The sequence below is a fragment of the Gallus gallus genome, chromosome 1, assembly GCF_016699485.2.
Source record: "Gallus gallus isolate bGalGal1 chromosome 1, bGalGal1.mat.broiler.GRCg7b, whole genome shotgun sequence".
Lineage (NCBI taxonomy): Eukaryota > Metazoa > Chordata > Aves > Galliformes > Phasianidae > Gallus > Gallus gallus.
The window spans coordinates 70,281,983-70,303,687 of record NC_052532.1 but is presented as its reverse complement, the minus strand read 5'-3'; the positions used below and the strand labels follow the sequence as shown (position 1 = coordinate 70,303,687).

The window sequence follows — 21,705 nt, the reverse complement described above, 5'->3', positions numbered from 1 at the left end:
TAGAACCCATCATCTGTCTGGGGACGTGTTGGTTGTATTGTGGTGAAGTTCACTGGTCAGGTTCACTTTTCATAGCATATAATATGTGTGTAGCCTTTAGCTTAGGGTTAATGTGCTTTTTGGGTGGATCTGTTCTTCTCTATGACTCGGTTGCTGTGACCAGTCTGCTCTGAGGGGTGCTTCCCTACCGGACTGGGAAAGAGATTGATTTTGATAATATGGACTGTTCTTGAAGTGCTGCGCTTTGAGTCTGGATATTCAAGAGTTGCAGTCATCTGCATTGTCACTTTTGCTGTTTTCTGGTTTGCAAGTGGTAAAATCTTTGGTTTAGAGCTCCAGCCATAAGTTCTCCAGAAGATGGGAGGATACTGCCGCCTTTCATTCTCATTCTTTCATTTTTGTTCCACTTATTAGTTTGCACTGTGGTAGTATTCAGTTTACTCTTCGTATTTGTCATGCAACTTTTTGTGATATTACACACTTTCAAATGGAGATACATCAGTAGAAACGTAATCCTTTCACCCTGAGCCAATACTACACTACTTTTGCTTTCTCACTGTTAAACCATCTAAAAGGTGGTGGTGGTGGTGGTTGTTTTTTACTGTGGATACACTGCAGTATTATATTCATTGTGGTGTAATGTCTTAACTCAAGTTTTCATCAACATCTAGGGTTGGAGGATGATGGAAGACGCAGGAAGTTATCAGTATTTTATGAACTTGCCAGTTTGGCACACTAATTTGTACAAATGAGCATGAAATTCTGTGCCACCTTACGGATTAAATTATCTGTGTTAATGTAACATTTGCTGACCAATTATTATACCCTCATGCAAGAAGTAGCTCCCGTTTGTGGCAATGGACAGATCCAGAAGTATAGAGAGACCCGAGGTAGGGCTGAACAGCACAACAGTGGCTAATGGAAGAAAGCATTGTTGTACTCTCATGATTTCGGCAGTTCATGGTGGCATTGGAAAACCCTCATACACACTTAGCTTTTCTTTACAAGTCTCTTGATTATTATTTTTTTCATTTGTTTTTGATGTTTAGCATACTGACACAAAACATTGAAGCTAAGAATCACTTTATGGCCTTGCTTTTGGGTAGAGCTTTTAGGCTCAACCTAAAAATGTCACCCACTGGATACTGTCAGGGCAGAGACGACCACTTTTCATAGAATCATAGAATCGCTAAGGTTGGAAAAGACCCACAGGACCACCCACTCCAACCATTCACCCTTCACCAATGGTTCCCGCTAAGCCATGTCCCTCAACACAACATCCAAACGCTCTTTGAACACCACCAGGCTCGGTGACTCCAACACCTCTCTGGGCAGCCCATTCCAGTGCCTCAGCACCCTTTCAGAGAAGTAATATTTCCTAATGTCCAGCCTGAATCTTCCCTGGCGCAGCTTGAAGCCATTCATCTTAAGTCTTTCAATGTTCAAGCTGGAGAGATTTTTAGATTTCAGTCCCCACAGTAATTCTCTTAGTGTGCAAGAACTAATATTTCTCTGTCAAGTAAAAGGCCACCCTGGCTCTTTCTTACCTGCATCAGGACAGGATTTTGCTGGCCAGGCCTTTGGTGATGTGATAGCAGCCTAGGCAGCTCACCTGCAAGCAGCTGTATGTAGAATTCCTTCTATTCATAGTGCTCACAGCCCAAGTGAAAGGGATACACACAAGACATTTCTCTCATTCATTTATTCACATTTTCCATGGATTTTTGTACACTTCCTCAATGCATGAGAACTAACGAAAACATTGTTACAAGTTATGTGAAAATTAAGTATCCATTGAAAAACTCAGAGCAGTTTGAAGTCTATTAAGAAATCATCACATTCAGCGTTTTCATTGAATTTATACTAACTCATGCCACTTAAAATTGTTTAATGACAGTAAATTTTTGCACACAGGCACCAGCTACAAAATTTCAGCAGATGCAAATAAGTTAAGGCATCGAAAAGTAAGTCTTTAAGAACATTTTAAGTGTTACAGTGCTGCAAAGGGAGCTGAACTAGAGTTCCTGCTACTAAAGCCTTACCTCTTAATTGGTTTGTGTTCCGCAACATCTTCATTTAAACTACAGATTTGAGTTTTCACATCCGTCAGCAAAAAGAGATTATAGGAAGATGCTGTTGTGTTCCCAAACAGATCATTTAAGTACATTACAAAAGACTTGCAAACAGCAATTTGGTATAATTTTAAAATAAAATTCACAACAATCGTAATAATTTCTCTTAGAGATGGTTCTGAGAAGTAGAAGCAGCTGAGATCTTCACTTTCTTTTTCTGGAGGAGCAGAAAGGTGGGAGGGAAAAGGCTTTCAAGCTGCTGAAACTTCAAAATTGCAACAAAAGGAAGAATGCGTATCACCCATTAGACACTCCAACACCTATGTACAGCTTTAACAGTCTAGGCATTAACTCAAATTAGGGGAGGAAACTTAAGATCTTCAACATCAGCTGTCTGATATCTAGCTGTTAAATATATTATCAACCATGATACAGGAATGCCTCACTGAACAGGAATTCTGATCAAAGTCCTTCCTTGTGTAGCCACTTAGTTACGAAGGTATAAATTGACTTCCGTTCTCCCCACTAACTTGCTTTTAACTCATTTTAGTTTTCTATGTAATAATCCCTGGCTTTTTAAAGATAGCGATTTATTTTAATATTTAAATAGCAACTGCTTTGTTTTAGTAACAGTACTGAGAAGGACTGTGCTTTGTAATTGAACGCCCAGTGAAATGACGTTTGACTGACTTCTCCCGCTTCATACTCCAGATAATTGCAGGGTCAGTAAGAATGACGTTGATTAAATCTCTAATTTGCAGTTAATCTTTCCCATTTTTAAAACCATGTTTTTAAAACGATATAGCTGATATTGTAATTAACACACAAGATTTCTATTACCTTTCCCTGGGCTTTACTGATAAATACATACATTGCTGAAGAATTTTGATGTTTCCTCCCTATTAGTCTTTCCCACAGCTAACAGAAGATATTGCTTGCTACCATGAATGCTGTTCTCCAGCGCATCAACGTATTGATAGATCTATTACTCTGTAGATCTATTACTCTGTTTACCTTTTTAGACTCTGTGCTCATCCTCAGAATGGCCGCCCTTGAAAACACGACAATGATGCAATGAGGCAGTTGTAGAATTGGGCCAAAGACGTGCAAAAAACCCTGCGACTGCCTCGCTTTGGAGGTAAGTCATTAAGGATACCTAGGAAATTCAGTTCCTCTCTTAACTGTTTTAATTGGTCCACACTTCAATGGCTATGCGGTAAGTTATGTACCCATGAGCTTTAAGAAATAAACATAAAACTAAGACCCCTGAAACCATCTGTACTGAATTACTCTTAAAGTGAGATGCATAACAAAAATCTGCTCACCCCATCCAGCATTTTAATCTATAAATGCTGCTTCATGGAGACGGGTTAAGACACTACAATCAAAAGACAAATGCAAGATTAACTGAGCCCTTGGACGATACACCTGAGCCTATAAATATACTTTCAGGCAATAGTTCTGTTTTTCATTCATACACAGTAACCATGAAAGCCTTCAGCTTTTGGCCTCCAGTTTAGGTATCAGCAAGACTTTAGAAAAATAAAAATTGAGGAAAGTAATGTCAGTTATTTTTAACAGTTAAACACTAAGCTGGGTGCAAGGAAAAAAAAAAAGGCACAGCTTTGTATTTATTGAATTAATACTTGAAACAGTATCTATGCTCCCCTTTTACACTTGAGTGTTAAAAATGCAATTCCAGTGATCTCAGTGAAGCTGAAATGTGAACAAAGGCCTTTCTTTTTGAACTTTGGTCAGGAGGGCTGTACGTGCTATAAAGTTTTCCTCCTTTGTAGTTAACGGGGCAAAAAAAAGGCCTTAACCTGAATTGTGCAGTAAACTAGGACTAAAGGCAGCCACTTGTTTCCTCATGGAGAGCAGGTAGAAGGATCTACTCAAATGGTACTTCTGCTTTTCCCCCACCACAGGCTGCCTCTGTTACGGATTGTATCATTCCCTGTGAGAATTGCATCATGCTGCTGTGTTAGTGCACGTTTGGCTTTTTCCCTCTGTGCCTTATTAGCCAGAGGCAGGGTGGCATGTTTCTTCCACATCCCCCGAGCTGGTCACTGTATCAAATCAGAGGTCAAATTAAACATTAGCGCCCAGCTCTCTGATGGCTCTCAGAGATGGAAGCGAAGCAGAAAAATATTTATGAGGGAGTTGCCAGCCAACTAGGACAAGATCTGAAAAAGAAAAGGATTAAATAACAGAACAAGGTCTGATGGAAGCCAAGAAAAAAACAATGCTCTGCTCTGTGGATCTGTGAATCACCGCCATGTTGTTCATTTCAACTCTGCTAAAACCTGTTACAGATTAAATAAGTGCTCCCTCATCGTGACAGAAAGCTCATCCTAAAGCTGTGAACTAATGCTTCAGGTAGTACAGCGATGCACTGTAGTTTGAGCACAGGGGAAAGATAATTATTGACATACATTTGTGCATGCATTCTTGGTAATGGCCAGAGAGAGTACAAGGATTTGTAGAAATCCTGAACTTTGTGAAAAAGCTATCTTCAGTGAAGTACTAGCAACTAGCAAGACAAGTACCCTTACTGCTCTGCCTCTGCTGCATTTCAGTGTTAGCCCAAGAGATTAGGGAAGAATACACTGGAACCTTTGCCTCTGACTTGTCAGAAGCCAGTAAATGCCAGCTGTGGTTGTGGTCCAAGATAAACAGTCTTCCAGTTGTCTGCTTATACTATTGCACATCATTAGCTTGTTGCTACAGTAAGAACAGAACTGACAGTTTGTCTCTAAGAAACACTATTGTCAACAAGACTATGCAAGCTAACTTCGTATTAAATAGCTGGAGATGCAGTCTCCAAGTCCCAGAATCACACAAGTTTGTAGGAGTTAAAACAGTACAATATACATCATTGTTGTTTGGGTACATTGTCATTATTGACAGTTTGAAAAATTAGTCTCACCAGAATGACAGACCAATTAAAAATAAAAATCTTGAGTACAGAAACAGTTTCAACAGTTAAATTTGAATATCCTCTCAAAATAGGAGGCTGTTGCATTGCACTGTAGTCTGTGAGGAATCTCTGGTACCATACTTTATACTCTGATTTCAGTCCATTCAGTCAAACTGACCAGTGTTAAAAACATGCTTTAAATTAAAGTCAGCGTAGTTTATCCAGAAGAGGTCCTGCATTTCAACACTGAAAAATGAGGGAGCACAGTCCAAAACTTGTGTTCTATTAAAACTTTTATTAGCTGGTTTACCTATTCCTCACAGATTTTTCCAGAATTTCTATAGTAGTTCTTAGTATCAGAATAAAGAGTTAAGTGTTCAAGTGAAGATATGGAAGGAAAAAAAAATAGAGCAGCAGCAGTTTGGCAATAATTTCTCAAATCACTGACTGCAACATACTTAAGCCTCCTTCTTCTCGAGTAAGATTTTGTGCAGTTCGTCTGCATCCTCACTTGTTTTCACCCTTATTAACATAGTGACAGGAACAGTTGGATTGTTCTCATCAATTGGTGGGTTAGGAACACAAACTATAAGAACATTGTTTTTTCCGGTTCTTGTACATGGCATCTTGGGTGGAATTAGAACATTCAACAGTATGTTTCCTGCAGGTAAAGGGAGAAAAAAAAGTTAAAATTAGCAATTTTCCAGCTTTTTTCACTATGTGGATGTTAGTATACTTATTAAATAGGGATTTAAGCCTGCTTGGAAGGAAAGCACTTCCTTCCAAAGTGGCTTATTCTTTAAGTGTCTGCTCATGGCCTCTGTTTCTGATTTATTTCCTCAGTAGGAAGGAGGAGTCTCTGAAAAACACTACATCCTCCTGCTTTAAAGGGAGAGAGCTGAGGAGTATGAACTGACAGTAGAGACACACAGGGAAAAGGAACATGGGAGAATTAGCAGTTAAGGAACTGAGTCACTACTTAGTTTATGCTTATGTAAGTTACTCATTCTGAAGCGTAGCTCATAAGCAAAAGCAAAAAGTTAGCTTTAACACACATACAGACATATTAATCTAAAAAATGACAAACTATTACACAATAAATACTTTGTATCCTCAGATCATATACCACAGCTGATGTGGTCTACCACTTACTAATAATGGTTCTTGTTAAATACTGCAGTGAGTTGGAGATGCTCAGTATTAGTGGTCTATTAAAACAGTTGCAAACAAACTCAAATCTGCTTCAACAGAAGAAGCACGCATTTTGTAAACCTGGTAAATAGTTCAGAACACGGTAGTAGTATTTATGGAAAAGTCTTCGCCTTCCTTTTCAGTTCAGTTTTTCAAACACAGTGAGATTTAAGGAAAGTAATACAGCACTGTGTGAAGATAGCAAAAAGGAAAGTGTGCATCACTATGACTGCAGCTGCTTGTACAAACCAGTGCTTGGAGTCACCAAGCTAAAGGGTATGAGCTAGAAAACAAATTCCTAATATCACCTCAGATGATGTTAGAGGGAATGTACATCAACATAATGAAATGATGTTTGGTTCAGCATCAGCTGAATTAAAAACTAAGACTTCTGTTATAGGGTATGTAAGTTGGAGAAAGCAAATTTTCACCTGCTCTATTCAGCATATTCAAATCCTTAAAAAAAAAATGCTGAAAGAAAATGATCACTGCCATACATCTGCCTTAAGTTTTATTGCTAAAAAGAATTGCCTTTTATCAGGCAAACCTTGCCTGTCTCCATCAAAAGAAGTCACCGATTTGGAAGTGACTGAAAAAGGAGTTCCAGTCTCACCATATATTTGAAAACTTTGGCTAATAGGGCTGTGGGGGCTTTTTACAGACCTGCCAGAGCATGTAACAAAGTGAAACTGAGATAAGATTTACCAGTGGCTTTGCAGGCACAGCATGGCTTAAGGTCTCATATCTTTTATAAGCGTAATTTATCGTACTTTATGGAAGTTGCCAATTTAACATGAACTCTATTTCACTTTTGTTGAAATGAGGTACTGAAGATGTAGCAAAGCTGTTCAACAATTAATATCAAAACAGGTGACACCTGGCCTACATCATAGCAGAAATTATGGTCACCTACGTTCATCACACCTGATACAAATATACTTGATTGTGGAGTCCTAAAGCCAAGCTTCACAGCCATTCAGCAAGTCAGAGATGGAGAATAGCTACTAACAGAAAAGTGGGGAAAAAAGTACCCAATCATACACCACAGTCTTGTACTTCCTTGCACTACTTAACGTGTATTATTTCAGAATACTTGCTAGAGCAGGAAAAAAAAAAAATCAGCAATCTCATCAGTTATACTATGTAACAAAATCCTAATGCTTTGCAGAGAGTCTTACATCAAGACTTGTTACTAGAAGAAATTTACTTACCTAAATTGGTATCTGCTCGGACTAGGAGTTGAGTTTTTTCATTGCCTGCTGGTTTTAAGTGTAGTGTTCCTACACCTTTTTCTTTAAATTCATTATCCTTTTTGTAGAACAGTTTACATCTGTGCACAAGAAAAGCAAACCCAGTTTGTATAGAGATTAAATAGCAGTATCCCCGAAGTACATATGTAGATATGTCTACCCATGTGTCTGACTTCCAGGAAGCCAGCAGTTTAACAATAATCAGTTAACTTTCTGGGCTATGAATAATAAATCCTCATTCCTCCTGAACTTGCTTGATTCATTTTCTAACAGATTCAGTTGGAAGGGACATTCAAGGATTGTTGAGTCCTGAATGCTGCAGGGCTAACCAGAAGTTTTAGGGTATTACTGAGGGCAGCATACAAACACCTCTTGAACACTGACAGATGTGACACATCAACCACCTCACTAGGAAGCCTGCTCCAGTGCTTGACCACCTTCATGGTCAATAAGTTTTTCCTAGTGTCCAGTCTGACTATCACCTGGCGCAGCTCTGTGCCATCCCCATCTTGTATCAGTTCACAGGAGCAGACTCTGGCACCTCTTTCTGCTTCCACTCCTCAGGGGGCTGTAGAGAGCAGTGAGGTCGCCTCCTGGCCTCCTCTCCTCCAGCCAGGATAGCCCATTGGTCCTCAGCTTCTACATAGGACATGCCCTCCTGTCCTCTTAGTGGTTTTGCTGCCCTCCTCTGTATGCACTCAAAGATCCTTTTTGTAGCGTGGAGCCCAGATCTATCTGCACACAGTACTCAACACGAGGCTGCACCAATGCTTGACACAACAGGAGAATCACCTCTTTTGACCTATGCTGTTTGTAATGCATCCCATAATGCAATACAGTGGTACATGTCAGTTCAGTAGAAGACGACTGTTCCTTTCAGTACTGAAATAACAAGCATTACTTTCAGGACAAAAAAAGGTATATACACACACATATATAGTGACTTGTATTCAGGATCTATACAGACTAATTAAGTAATAACAACTGTAATTACTATAAAGCACTATTCAACAAGCAGTAATAAAAAACCCTACAAACTTACAGATAAAGGCAGGAATTTCTTCAATCACTATAAAAAAAATCTCCAAAGAAAAACCCTTATTACAAATAGCTATCAGTGCTGTGTTCAAGACATGAAAATATTAGTAAGATCCTACATCTTTGTAATTATGTTTCTACAGGCAGAACTTCATGTTCTACATAGCTGATAAGCTAGAAAGTCAACATATACATCATTAATTTTTATACTGCTGTGGTTAATTGCAAAATGTAGGTATGTATTTTATTCTCAAAGTTATGATTGATTATTCTAAGGTAAAGACACTTACTTCTTTGAGTAGAAAGCATCGTCCTCTTTTATTTCATTAACAATGACTTTTGGTGGCTCTTCTTCCTCCTCCTCTCCACCTTTAAATAAAGTTCCAATACATCCCACATGTTAATGGTAGGCCTGTGTTAGAATTAGTTTATGCATACTATAGACGCTATATAAGCATGCACAGCCTGTCAGTGATTGCCAAAATATGTTTAAATCACTGTGGGCTCTTACACAGTTTCACTTATAGACAGTCTTTTTTTTTTGTCCAGCGAAGCAACTTTATGCTCATCTTCAATTTCAATTAGATGAAAATATCAAACTCCCACCAACCAATCAAAAAAACATTAAAACAAAGCAAATAGAGCTTAATGAGTCAAATTGAAGTTACAACCTTTTCTCAGGGGAAAAACCGTTCTAACATTTCAAAGGGTAACTTTCAGTAATAGTAAGTACATGAAGCCAAGTTTAATTTGGGGGAAGGGTACTCAGCTGCAGGTATGACAGATAAGAGAAAGGCAGGATTATGCCATAACAGCTCTTTCAGCTGCTACAGCATTTCTATCAGCTTACACTATTCAACTTAGCTAATAACCTTCCAGTAGCATGCAACTTTGTCTCCTACAGTCTTGCAAATAAGATGCATGAAAGTGTTCCATATCTTACGTATCTTATTGAGGAATCTTTTAATAAACCTACAGGGAAAAGCAATAGGATTAAGGTGTGCTGCAGGCTTAAAGATGAACATACCAGTTGCTTTAAATTTCACTGGTTTCAGTCTTGTTTTCTGTAATAAATTCTTAAGCTGAAAACAAGTCTGACAGACATGCATAGGTTTTGATAATCATACATTTTCAGTGTTACTGAAGCAGTGTGCAACACTGAGAATTCCACATTGGTAGCATCATTCTGCATCTTCCACATACAGAAAGTATGACCTCATTCAACTTAGTATTAATTCATCTCTGCAGTATTCTTAAGTCACATTCATTCACAGTTTACCATGAAAAAGATTTTTACCCATGCAATTTACCTTTATCGTCATTATTCCCACTTTCTGTCTGAGCTTCCAACGCATTGGTGGATACCGCAGTGGCAGACTTTGCCTGGTTTGCATCTTTTCCAAACAAACCTGGATTTCCAGGAGAAAATGAGAAACTACTACGCGTTCCTGAACCGAAGGAACTCAAACCTGAACTGTGACCACTCTTGCCAATATTAAATGAGACAGTTGACGTAGCTCCTATTGATGGGTCTCTTTTTTCTGATGCGGCTTCTGTTTTTTTGTCAGAGGCATCCTCAGTTTTGTTGTTAAATAGAAAAGTTGATCCTTGCTGTAGCTTTGAATTCCCAAATGTGGAAGCAGACTGTGTGCCAGGTGTCTTGTTGCTTTCGTTTTCAGAGCCACTATCACTACTGTTTCCATGTTGCTGTTCAATAGTTGCTAAATACTTCTCATAGTCTCTAAAGATAGGTGTCAGATCACATAGAGGGTTTGTGTTTACATGCTTAACTATCCAGTCACGCACAGAACAGTTTAAAGCTGCTAGCTGTTTGTGATAAACACTAGAGCTGCAGACTTTACTCTGAGTATAGCCAGATGATGATGGTTGGCTGCCACCATTAGCTTTTGGGCTTGCAGCCGCCTTCTCAGTAAATGTGGTTGTAGTCGGACCATTCGACATGGGGGATCCTGTTAAAAGAAAGATATGGCTTAGAATTTCTTTAAAAAAAAAAAAAGCACTCATTCATAAAATTTTAAGCTAATGTCTTCAACATTTCTGTATCAAATTATCAAATCCCTTAAGTCTTATTCAGTTACGTAGAGTTCATCGCATCACAACAGTGATGCCACTGCTATGCCAGATAGCACAGGCTGAGTCAACAGGCAATGCTGTGAAACAGATCTAAACTTGCTACGCTGACAGAAGTACTTTGTAAGGCTTGTAAAGTTAAGGGACTAAATACCAAAGCACAAGACTAGAGTTAGATTTGCCAAAATATTTAGCATCTTAAAACATAGGTATAAATGTAAGAGATGAACTGCTTATATTGCAGTCAGCCTTACTAGATGTACAGGAAACAAAGCTTAAGACTTCAAAAAAAAAAGTAAATACAGAAACAAGACCTTAAAAACAAAACTAAACAAACCTATAAAGATGTCAGTCCTACTAAAAGGATATTTTCCATTAGCAGTGTTTTTTTTAATAATAAGATTCAGATAATTGGGATGATTATTTAACTGGAATGTGTCATCAGCTCTACTATACTATTCAGAGTGTACCGTAGCAAGTTTCTTCCACTCCCCTCTGTCTCTAAAATTTTTATCTCCACTATTAGATCCAATTGTAGTTATAAGAGGTAGAAACTGCATTTATTTGCTATCATGTCGCTCCACTAGTCTAAAATGTTTAAGAAACAGAACTACGGAGTTACTGGAATTTGTTTATTCACTAAATTAACTCCACAGATTTTATAACTGAACATTTTGATGAATGCATACTTATTTAAAGCTTACCAAAAGCAGATTTTGTTTCAGATGTTGTCTTTAAACCGCTGAAAGGAGTGCTGAAGATACTGCTGTTTCCATTAGACAGGCCTTCTAAGGGCTTTATTCCTGCACCATTGCCAAATCCACTGAAGCCACCTCCTTCTTTTCCAGAAGGCAGTACAAAGCCTTTAAACCCTTTAAATGCTCCTCTACTTTCAGGCTGGAGAGAAGATAAATAAATAAATAATATCAGTTATATGCATCACTGTGCTTCTAACACTACTAGGTATTAAATTTCAGTGTGCCATTTCATGCCTTACGTCCCTTATTCTAAGTCAGCTATGTAAACAGGATTAATAGTTTCCTTATGACACATGCTGGTACTATTTTTAAAAGACTCAGAGGATTGGAATGAAAACAAACTATTTACAGGAAGTGGATACCTAGAAATTGTTCGGAGCAGCAGACGTGTTTGTCTACCTATTCGCACATTCATAGCACCTTGTTTTCTTCAAATAATCATGGAGCAATATGCAACTGCAGACTCATTTTCAGGAACAACCACAATTAGAGTCCAGCATTCAGAGACTCATCAAAACAGCATACTTTGTAGTCACCTCTGTAATGTCTAAGGGACTTACCAAAATTATTCCAGTGTGACTGATGGGGAAAAGCAAAGACAGACTGTGCGTGATAATGTAATGCATCTGCATTCTGCAACCTTCTCATTACCCAGTTCTGAACACTACTACCATAGTATTTTATGATGCAGTTTCTTACGTATTTTTATAAGATAATCATATAGCACATTTAACACCCAAACAGGCACTGCTACTTTTATCTACTACGTATCTTTTGAGGTAATGAGCCCTTATTACTGAAGTAGAATTTCTCTTCTTTCAGTGTTTCTGGAAAGCCATCAGAGAAAAAGGAGAATGTCTTCCGAGGTTCATCTGCTTTTGTCACTGAGAAATAGCAGAACTCAGCAATTTTAGGTTCACTTTCACTATCTGGCCCTGCAGGCCTGGGCTCTCTCTGTCTCCCTTTGTGCTTCACCTTTACCAGTTCAGTCCTCTGTTTCTCATTTCTAGCTGGCTATTTTTATCCTGTCCCTTTGGTCAGTCCTACCTCTCTCCGGACAACCCAGTTAAACTGCAGTCTCTTTTGTCAGTAAACTTTGAGCTTGTCTTTTTGTAAATGTTTCACAGGTTTATCACGCAGACTCAGCTATCCTGACATCTCTTCTGCTGTTTAGACTTTGTCTAGGCTATCATACTTCTTTGAGCTCTGATATCTGACAGCTGAACCCCAGCCTTGTGATCATTCCTTCTGCAATCACCTGGTCCCCCTTCTCAACCAATTCTGTCTTTCCATTTTATTTTGCCCCTGAATCCTTGCTGTCCAAGGTGCTGGGTTTTTTTTGTTTTTAATATCACTATAATCCTCTTTCCAATAGAGTTCTTAAAGTAACTGCATCCTCTCCCACATCTGTGGCTAAAACTACCACAGGTAAAAGTGAGATGGGACAGCTGCCACATTTATATTGCTTGGACAGAAGGAAAAAGAAGAGCATAAGAAAAAGCTACGTAGCTCTTAATTGAGCCTCGTCTTGCCCTGCCTAAAACCAATCTGGATGGTAGATAAAAACTGTTAAATTCCTAACACGGGGCATGCAATCTTGAAAGAAAGTTTCACAGAAAGATGTATGACAAAGCATCTGTCAAGGACTTCTGAAAGGACTACACTTTGGTTAGACTGGTTAATACTTTCACAGGAACTAAACCTGTAAGAAAGGCCACCTTCCCTTCTACATTCCATCTGTTATTGCAAAATGTATGTCACACTAAAGGTCTTCAAGGGGAAAAAGTAATACTGTTTTTAACAGAAGACATTTCTTTCACTCTTAGACCAACTTCATAACTCGGTCTTTATTGCCTCAGACATCCCCCAGCCCTCCAGTATGAATAATTAGTAGCTTCCAGGCTACATTTCCAGACTCCCAGCTCTGCCAGGATTAGAAGTGGAGCAATTGGCTAGTTGCATATATCTTTAAAATGATAGCTTGATATAGCATTGTCACAAGCCCAAATAAAGTCTTGAACACAGATGTCATATTTTGCAACTGAGTGAGACTATAATAGTAATGTTCAGTGATCACATTACCTCTGATGCAACATTTTGACGCTTTGCTTTTTTAATAGCTCTGTTCTTCAGGACTTCCTCGCTAGCCACTGAGAAGGTTCCCACCTTTGAGACAGAGTTATGGAATTATTAGTGAAACTCTCAGAATACATAATTTGTCATAATCTGAAGAGATGACTGAAATCCTGAGATACTTTATGAGCACAACTGTACTCTATGAACACAATTCTCCCAAACAAGTAAGAGAAGAAATTAAAAAAAAATGAGGCATATTACAGTACTACTACTAGCTCACCACGTGCCTGGAGGATGAGCTGATATTTCACAGCTCTGTTCTCCCTGTTTTGCATTCAATTTCCCTTTATACAGACTGCAGTATCAATTTTACTATGGCAAGTAATTCAATTTTATTATTATTATTTTTTTAAAAACAAGGAAACTAATTTTGCTGAAGGTACTCTATCAGAAACAGTTACACTGTTGCAAACAATATCCAGTTTGGAGAGAGCATATTGAGATATAATGTCAGTTTTCACAATCGGCAGAAGTTCAAGCAGCGGTAAAGGTAGCTAAAGACTAATTACTACCCAAAAATAAATAAGGAGATGAAGCTTTCTTCTATCAGATTTCTGAAGAAGTATTATCAGTTCCTCTTTCTTACATTCTATAAGCTTAAGCATTTTAAGTAGCACAGAAACTAGCACAATTTGTTTAGAGATGAAACACATGCCTGAAATAAAAATGAGATACTAAACTTGAAAGTCTCTTCTTACAACCAAATGAAATATGCCACTTTACTGTTAGCTTACGTCCTGTGGCTGTGTAGGGACATTCTGCTAAGCAATACCAGAAATATTACTTTGGAGTAGCTATTACTGACCTATTTAAAAAAAAAGAAATAAGAAAAAAGGCCAGGAAATATGTAAAGAAGATATCTAGACTGCATTACATCCGTGAAGCTTAGAGTCAACTACTTCAAGAAATTAACAGCATTTTCTTGTGGACTGCATAAATATCCATCGTACAGTTGAACAGTTCATAAGTTTTAGATATCCTAACAAGCCTGGGTTTCCCTTTAGAAAAGTAAAGTTCCCTTCCTCTAAGCTGGTGACTGTTAAAAGCTCCTCCGCCATACAGTCTGCATATAGGGGAAGCTTTAAAAACAAAATCATCTTTAATTACTACACTTCTTACAAATTTTACTGTAGATTTTACCCACAAGATGAATAAAATCTACATGTAAAATACTACATATCTGAGGAATCTAATGTGTAGTTTTACCTCCTCAGCTTCATCTTCTTGATCCCAGTTTCTGTCGGTCAGTTCCTTTTCTGCAATTCTCTTTGCCATTTTTCCACACCTGTAGAAAAAATTATCAGAGATGCATAGAATCAATTGCCCAGTCATTCTAAGCAGCAGAGATCTTCAAATTTTGTTATTCAGAACAAGTAATTGGAATCAGAGTTCATACAGGACTAAGTAAAAATTGGAACAACAGTTGAAAACAAAGTGTTTTTAACATTTGTTGCAACAACAATGAACATAGCATATGAAACTGGGGTTGTGGTTATTAGCCATATTTGACACTAAATTTAAGCAACAATAGAAATACACAGTTCAATCGCAGAGTAATTTTTCTTCAGCAGTGGAGCAAGCTAGAAAAATTCCTTACAGTCCTGTATTCCATACCTCGTCACCAATTAGGCTGATGGGCTGCAAAAACCAATAAAAACACACAAAAGGATCTAGTTAAAAGATTACATATCCCAGTCCACCTTGCTTCAGGATACCCGGTAAACACCAACAGCCTTGCAAGAGAGAAGTTTCCTGACAGCACCTAAAAATCAATACTGATAATGACCGACTACAGCAGCTGGACAGCCAGTTCACTCTGGGTAAGGATGAAAACAATACCCTCCTCCAAAGAACCAGATTGCTAAGACATTACTAATTAGAACGCTGAAAAATCCTATCGCAAATAAATCAGATGACTTTTCTTCCAAAGGACACCTAAGTATTCAGGGGTTTTAAAGCTATTAAAGTACGCAGCTAACTCTAATTTTGCTATTGAACTGCAAAGTCAACTTTGGAGAATTAATATCTGACTTCCATTTTTGTAAACTCATCAGCTGTGTTCAAGAACAAAGAATGAATCCAGGTAAGTTATTTTATCTGAAAAATCTGGCAAGTAACGACATTCAAATTTGATATGGAAAGAAGTTTTGATGATGATTTCATCTGGCATTAGATATGAAAGCTTATCAAGTATGTAGTTCTGTAGCAATACAAGACTTAAGCAGGTGCAAGAAATAAGATTCCTCAAAATGCCCTCTTAGGCTGGTCCAGAAAAAAAAAAACTAATTCCACAAAGAGTTGAATTTCAGAGCCAAAAATGATAATGCATGATTACAGAACATCTTGCTTAGCCAATTATTATTAATATTTTAAAGCAGAACAGTAAGTCCAACTGCATAGCAGCAGGCTTCCAGAGGTCATGACTAAAAGCCATGAATTTCACAGGGCAAGCTATTAGGATCTTTTAAAAGGTCAGAAACAAAAAACTGTTCTATGCTTTAAAATGGCACAATATGGGGCAATATGGGGCATAAGCCCTACTCTGCTGGAAAAAAAGAGGTCCTACCATGCACCACATGATTCCCTGCAGACAAGGTAACTGGTTAAATTAACCCAATGAAAAAGACTAACAACTAACAAGTTGTCTCCGCAGTGCAGTTTCCCACAAGGGCACACAAACAGTTGCCACCAGAGGAAGGCAAGATTGTGTCTCATTGGCAGCAGCCACGGCCCAAAGGCTCATGAGACTAACCTAGAGTTACTCCAGCAGATTCCACAGAAGATCACGTTACCAGTCTTAATGACAGCCACTGAAACATTACAAGCACTACGTTAAACAGAAAGCCTGTTCTCTACTATGAGGAAAAAGTGGCAAAAGTGGCTCAGGCTCCAGGTTCTTTATACCTACTTGTCTTTGCGTGACTTCTCTAGGTCAGGTCTGAAAATAGGAGCTGACAAGAGACTCTAGCCTATATGAAGACAGCAGCAAGAGGATTCTAGGCATTTCTAACCTGAGAAACAGGAAGCGATACAAAACGATCTCTGTGTTATTTTTTAGATGCAGCACAAGGAGTTGTCTGGCACAAGTGCTCTGTACAGGTTGAGATGGGAGAATTATAAGAAAAAGCTTTTAAGTAAAAACCTCAACACATGTTTTGTGTTGTAGGTACCACTGGGTACCTATAGCATTAATTAACACAGTACCACGAGAACTTCTCTTACACCTCACAGTATGATTTCTACAACATGGGGCTAAGAAATTTGCGCTGTCACAACTTACAACCTCAGCTGTGGGACCTAAAGAAGGCACCGTCACCCCAGTAGCACTCAGGAGCCTTAAGCCAGCTAGCGTGGGGCTGCACAACCAGCATTACGGAGCTTTTTCCACCCCCCGCTCTTAAGCAGGAAGCTGCTGCCGCCTTCCATCAGGCCCGGAAGTCACAGGGCACGGGGCAGCTGAGCCGGGCTTCCTCAAACGGCGTGCTGTTTCAACACGGCTTCTTTCTGTTTAAGACGCTTCCTCTGCAAAAGCCAAGCAGCAGCCTCGCAGAACACCATCGGTTCTTCCCTCCGCGTTGATTAAGCGGGAGCTCTGCCCTTCCTCTGCAGCGGAACGTATTGCTGCCGTCCCCCAGCGCAGTTCCTCAAAATGCCACCCGCCCTTTAAGGTCGCGAGCCTACCCGGCCCCGCACACCTCACAGGGCGAGCTCGCTACCCGGCCTCACTCCCGCCGCCAACGCCAATCTGCTTTTTGATCCGCCGGCCGCCTATCGGGGTGACACGTCCAACCAGGTCACCCCTCTCCCGCCCGCAGTCCCTCCCCGAGGGGAGGCGATCCCGCCCCGCTCGCTCCCACGCGGCGGGGCCTGCAGGGCCGCCCGGAGCCGCAGCGGACAGGCCCCATCCCGCCGGCAACGGCCCCCGCAGCCCCGGCCTCGCCCTGCCGCAGCGCCGCGGGGCCGGGCGGTCACAGCGGGGCCGGGAGCCCGGCAGCGACGGAGGAAGAAGACGGGAGGGAAGGAGGGCGAGAGCCGCCACTCACCTGCGCGGCACGGCGACCCGGCCCGATGACGGTCGCTCGCCGCGGCGCTACGCGGCCGAAGCTGCGGTGGGCAAGTAGAGTCCGGTCGCGGGTTGCCCGGCTCCGGAGCCCGCTCACCATCCCCCGCCCGGGCCCTCAGCCGCCCGCTCTGTCTTCCCGCCGTCTGGCAGCCCGGCGTCAGGCCGCCATTTCGTGCCGCCGTGAGGCTTCGGAACCAGACAGACACCGGCCCGGCGGTCGCCCCAGCACGCATGCGCCGCCCGCCCCGCGGCCGCCGCTCGGGGGACGAAGGGGCGGAGCGGGCCGCTGCCCCGCCGCCGGCCGTTGGAAAGCGAGCCATGTGACCGCCGCGGCCCAATGGGCGGCCTCGCTCCGGCGGGCGGCCGGCCGCTCCTGCGCGTGGTCGGCGTCTCGCGCCGCTCTTTCGAATTCGCTCGTCACGTGACGTAGGCGCGTTCTTCCTGGCGCCGGTGGCCGCAGCTGGGCGCTAACGTCGCTGCGCTGAGGAGAGGTCCGTCGCCTCGTGGTATGCAGGGCACGCGCGGCCGGGCGTGTCCTACGGTCCCGGCCGCCGTCTGCTCTGCCCGGCTGGGCGCAGCTCCGCTGAGTCACGGGTTGCTGCGCTCAGGTCCGGCTTGGCGCAGCAGCAGTTGCTTGCCTGGCCCTGTGCCTGGCTGACCTATAACTGCCTCGCTTGTGGTATGATAGTATGCCTCCGTGGTATGGTAGTAATCGGGATTAAATCCAGCGTGAAGTAACAGCCTCTCCTATAGCTGATTTTCATGATTTTCAGATCTTTGTTCCTCTCTTTAAGTGTGGAGGTTTTTTTTCCCCTGAGCTTCATGTTGTTTGTTTGGCTTGCTTAGCCCCCCCAAACCCAAAAGCTGCTTCCTTCTGCAGGCAAGCTCTTTTGAGTTCCTCTTTGCTGAGCTTTTCCTCATTTTTAAATACAGTCTCGATGCTAGTGTTTCCTCTTTGTTTTCCACCCCATCTCTCTGGAATGTGGGAAAAATTCATTTCCATCTGGCACTAGCAACCATTTAATTCAACTATTGCTTTACTTCTTCAGCTGCTGGGAGCTGTTAAAGGCTCCTTCATTTGTACCCCTCTTATGGGCCTTAAACTCTTCACACAAGTTGGTTTGTTAAGGGCAAGCAGAAAGCAGTGCAGCTAGGAGCAGATAAACCTAACCAAGCAAAATTAACATGAAAATGGAGAAGTATTCTGTGTTCTCTCTGAGTTCTGGATCCAATGGCTGATTTTCGTTACGTATTTCTCAACTCTTCTTGCTAGTAACTAGGCTCACTGTGTCTGTGCGTGAGGTCTGTTTGATTTACCAAGTATTTGCACTGAAAAATGGTGAGAATCTATACTGAGAGCCAATAAAGTGGTCAGTGAAGCAGACCTGTGTGACTGCAGGGCATGAATGGCTGCAGAAAGAATGAAAGCAAAGCTCTGTAGGCATTCAGAAAATTCTACAGTTTTGACTGGACGTTATCTGTCCTAACTTGGCTGGATCAGATCTCATTCCTTCTTTTATATTCTCTGACCTCTATTTCCTTCATCTCCCTTCACTTTCCCTTTTCCTATGCCATGCCCTCCATCTGTTTGATCTTGACTTTTCCTCCTGTTTATCCCATTTTCTCCCCCCACATATGATCATTATGCTGCTATTCCTTTTTTTTTTTCTCATGGTGTTTGGGCCTACACTTGTTTTATGAGTGTTGTTATGACTGGCTTGTTTCTGGTTGTGGAAATAAACTTATGATTCAATGGCCATCCCCAGGACCAGAAGAGGGAGAAGCCAGCATGGGTAGGGACAGCAACCCCACTGTCTTGTCAATAATACAGAGACTTCTTTTTTCTTCCTTTTTTTTTTTTTTTTTCCTAAATATTTATTTCCTTTTCTCAGAAGCCAACTTGAGGGGTAGATGTTGGCTTCCCAGTCTCCTGGAGCTGTGCTCTGACAGGCAGTGGCTGCCATCCAAGTGCCACTGCTAGGGCTGCCTCTTAAGGCTCACAAAGGGCACCGTGAGGTCTCTGGGAAATGGCTGCAGCACCTGCAACAAGGCTATGTGGTGAAGCCTCTACATACACAAGAAGCCCACAACAGCACACTGTCCTGGAAGAACCTCCCATCACCCATCCTCAGAGATCCTCTCAATCTCTCATTGGAGCCAGTGGAGCAGAGGTCTGAGGTCTTCTGAATGTTCTTGAAAAAAGGCAGCCCAGACCTAAGGTGGGAAGTTGTGCTCCAAAGCTAGAAACACCAGCTCTGCCGACCCCTGCTCAGCTTGCAGGCCATAACCTGAATGTGCTGTGGGCTGCAGCACAGGACACTCAATATAATCATAGTCTGACCTCACCAAATATAAGATGGTCTTTATCTTGTGCCCAACAGATAACAGCACGACTCAGCTTCTTCTCTGCCCACCAGAACACACAGCCATAGCAGGGCTGGTAGAAACATCATCCTGACTCTGCCAACTGACAGGGCAGGTTCAGCCTGACGCCATGCCCGTGGCTAGAGAATGTGTGGTGGGGAGGAGAGAGCTGAGGTCAGGAAGCTACTCTGTCACTGGTGCTGCAGCAGGCAAGTGTTACAAACTGCAAAGGAAAGACATAGGCTGTAGTCATTCACTTCCCCGGGAAGAGGCAGCAGCAGTGCCCTGATACCCCTGCAGCAAGCCCTCCCAGCCCTTGATCCCTACCAGACACCCTGAGGGCCATGTCCCTGCACCACACTCTGCTGCTGCAAGCATGTCCTCTGGGGCCCTGACTGCCTGAGTCAGACAGGGGTGGGGAAACATGGGTGGTGCTGTGAGATGGCCATCAAAAGCTGCTGCTGGTAGTCCCACAGCACAACCTAATCAAGGCCTTGTTCAGTGGTACAAGTCTCACAGATACGCTCAACTGGAGTCCAGGCATGAGGCCATGCTGGACTCTGCTTGTGCCTGAACTTATACAGCAAGGGTCGCAGTCATCCCTCACTGATGTCCCAACCCCTTGGTTGGTGGCTTCACAGTCCATCACTGCATGTATTCAGGCTCTGGCCTCAGCCTCCATAACCCTCCATTGTTGCAGACCCCCAAGGGTTCGAAACCGGAATCTAGTCTGTTCACTATCCGAGCCGCGTGGGGAGTGATGACATGACCCGATATGAGTGCATCAGAATCTCCGTTTATTATCCGTTACTTACACACATACATAGATCGTGGTAAACGCGCGTCAGTGTGTAATTGGTTGAAGCATAGCGAAAAGCCCCCTGCCTGAGAATACTATTGGTCGTGCATGTTTTCATACCATTCCACTGTCTTAATCTCTTCCCAGGCGAGCTACCCCCTTATCTTAACTGAAGCCTCAGTTTTTCTTCCTGCTTTGACAGCTTCAAGGTCTCATAGCCTGGGTTGTGCACATAGCACCCGAGCTCACAGCCATTATAACGAGCTAGTACTTTTCCATCTGTATCTCCTGCCAATTGTTAGGCCTGTTCTGCTCGTACAACTGTTCAAGAGACCCATGACCCCCTCGGCTGTGGAGCCATCCCTCAACACTCCATCAGTCAGTGATTTTCCTTTGTAGTAGTGATATATTTGGGAAAATAAAAATTGCATATTTACTATCTCCACAACAATCCATTTTTCTGTGAACTGTTTAAAACCTCTGAAACTTAGAGAGACACTTTTTTTTTGCCTGTACTGGTTTGGATGAAATACAAATTAGTAGCAATCTCTACATCAGAGTTGCTTTAGTTGCTTTTTATACCAAGTGCTCATATCACAGCAGACTGTTTGCTCACGCTTTCCACTCCAACTTACTCTACTGCTTTAGCAGGGGTTTGGTCTAAATCATCTTCAGAGGTCCCTTCCAAACCCTACAATTCTGTGATTCTGTGAACAAATACAAACTAGTTGGAGGGCTTGAGCTATTGGACTCAATCTCTGAATTTCAAGCATTTAGGCACTACAGTCATAAATGTTGGTACAATTCCAATTACAGTGTTTTGGACCATCTAATTGGGAAATATTGAAGTTTGTGTATCAGCTACCAACCTGAATTGGATTGTCCAATAATCCAATCCAATTAAATCCCCAATTCTTTGCCCTATATCCACATGAACTACACTGGGTGCAAAGCACTGAGATTAGCATTCTGTGTTTGAGTAGGACCTATCATACAGAGGAGCCCTGCTCTGGGTTGGGTTTC

The 21,705-nt window shown here is 41.8% G+C and overlaps 1 protein-coding gene across 4 annotated transcripts; it reads right to left on the bottom strand.

Annotated features, from left to right (window-relative positions):
• Positions 1–1,687: 1,687 nt before the first annotated feature.
• Positions 1,688–17,752, bottom strand: NUP50 (nucleoporin 50). Of its 4 annotated transcripts, none has more exons than NM_001012541.2 (8): positions 17,500–17,752; positions 14,663–14,741; positions 13,403–13,486; positions 11,267–11,459; positions 9,782–10,441; positions 8,762–8,840; positions 7,395–7,513; positions 1,688–5,653 (listed from the first exon to the last, which is right to left on the bottom strand). In NM_001012541.2, exons 2-8 carry the CDS (start codon positions 14,729–14,731, stop codon positions 5,451–5,453), a joined length of 1,407 nt encoding a protein of 468 aa, NP_001012559.1. In that variant the 5' UTR covers positions 14,732–14,741; positions 17,500–17,752; the 3' UTR covers positions 1,688–5,450. The 4 variants fall into 4 exon arrangements, with proteins under 4 accessions (NP_001012559.1, XP_046795590.1, XP_046795597.1 ...); XM_046939634.1 differs by having other exon boundaries at positions 5,268–5,653; positions 16,737–17,545; XM_046939641.1 differs by having other exon boundaries at positions 5,268–5,653; positions 17,138–17,545.
• Between the last annotated feature and the right edge of the window lie 3,953 nt (positions 17,753–21,705).